Here is a 1,509-nt window from a genome sequence, read left to right on the forward strand (position 1 = left end):
TAGAGTATTTTGGACATTTAAACCTTGTATCGATGGGTTCAAATACTGCAAACCCATTGTTCAAGTTGATGGCACATTCTTGTATGGCAAATTCAAAGGAACTCTCCTTGTGGCCGTGACTCAAGACGGTAACAACAAAATCTTTCGAATTGCCTTTGCAATTGTTGAGGGTGAAACAGCAGAAGCATGGTTTTTCTTTCTACATTATCTCAAAAGACATGTTTGCCCTCAAGATGGCCTTTGCTTAATTTCGGACAGGCACGAGTCTATTAAAAATGCCTATGCTAGACAAGGCAGTGGTTGGACACCCGAGAATTCAGTGCATGTATTTTGTATTCGCCATATAGCTTAAAACTTCATGAGGCATTTCAAGAATACAGAACGGAAAAAATTAATCATCAATATGGGTATGTACTTAGCATCATTAATTACTTTAATTTGTTTCACCATATTTCAACATTACTACTACAACACGCTAAGGAGCGAACCAGAAACCGAAGGTGTAATTGAATGGCTCAACACCATACCAAAAGAACAATGGACTCTTGCATGGGACGGTGGTCGACGATGGGGACACATGACTACCAACTTGGCTGAGGCAATTAACTCCATTCTTAAAAAAACAAGAAATTTGCCAATTTCTGCAATCATCATGTCGACTTATAAGAGATGTAATGCCTTATTCATCCAAAGGGGGAAGGAAGTCGATGCTAAACTTAGGGCTGACCAAGTTTATACAGAAATAATGAATAAGGCCATGAGAGATGTAGAATCAAAGGCTAATAGTCATCATGTCCTCGAATTTGATCGTCACAGTACACGTTTCTTGGTGCAAGAGACCATTAACCCAAGGGAAACACGACCTACTGGAACTTTCACGGTTAGACTACATGACAACTGGTGTGACTGTGGAAAATTCCAAAAGCTACACATGTCATGCTCCCATGTTGTTGCTGCATGTAAGCATGTTCACCATGATTATAAATCTTACATAGACCCGGTATACACATTACAATATGTTTCAAATGTGTATAACGAATTATTTGGTGAACTGCCTAATGAATCTTATTGGCCGGATTGTGAAGAACTGCAAATCATACCAAATCCGGAAAACATTAGAAATAAAAAAGGTCGTCCAAAGTCATCCAGAATACGCACTGAAATGGATATGGTTGAACCAGGGCAACCAAGAAGGTGTTCTCTCTGCAGAAATGTAGATCACTCAAAGAATAAATGTCCTTATCGTCAAGGGAGTTCAAGTCACCAAGCTTAAAATGTCATCAAACCTTCCAAATATTGTATTTTGTTTACTATCATTTTAAATAAAAAATTTGTCTTTTTTTATTAATTTAAATTCATATTTATTTCATTATTTATTTATTTAATAATTATTTTATTATTTATTCTTATTCTAAAAACTTAACTAAATTATTTTATTTACAATTAATAAAAAAATTTAAAATAACTTAAAATATAAAACTGAAAAACTAAAAAAATAAAATTACAAAT

At 34.7% G+C, this 1,509-nt stretch overlaps 1 protein-coding gene across 1 annotated transcript; it reads left to right on the forward strand.

Moving 5' to 3' along the window:
* Window positions 1-403: 403 nt before the first annotated feature.
* LOC145950038 (uncharacterized) lies at window positions 404-1,273 on the forward strand. Its single transcript, XM_083060956.1, has one exon. It carries the CDS (start codon window positions 404-406, stop codon window positions 1,271-1,273), a length of 870 nt encoding a protein of 289 aa, XP_082917082.1.
* The last annotated feature ends 236 nt before the right edge of the window (window positions 1,274-1,509 follow it).

The sequence above is a fragment of the Cajanus cajan genome, chromosome 7, assembly GCF_000230855.2.
Source record: "Cajanus cajan strain Asha chromosome 7, NIPB_CcT2T_4, whole genome shotgun sequence".
NCBI lineage: Eukaryota > Viridiplantae > Streptophyta > Magnoliopsida > Fabales > Fabaceae > Cajanus > Cajanus cajan.

What these genes read in the sequence shown, in the direction of transcription:
- LOC145950038 (XM_083060956.1), top strand. Translation starts at nt 404, where the DNA reads ATGGGTATGTACTTAGCATCATTAATTACTTTAATTTGTTTCACCATA.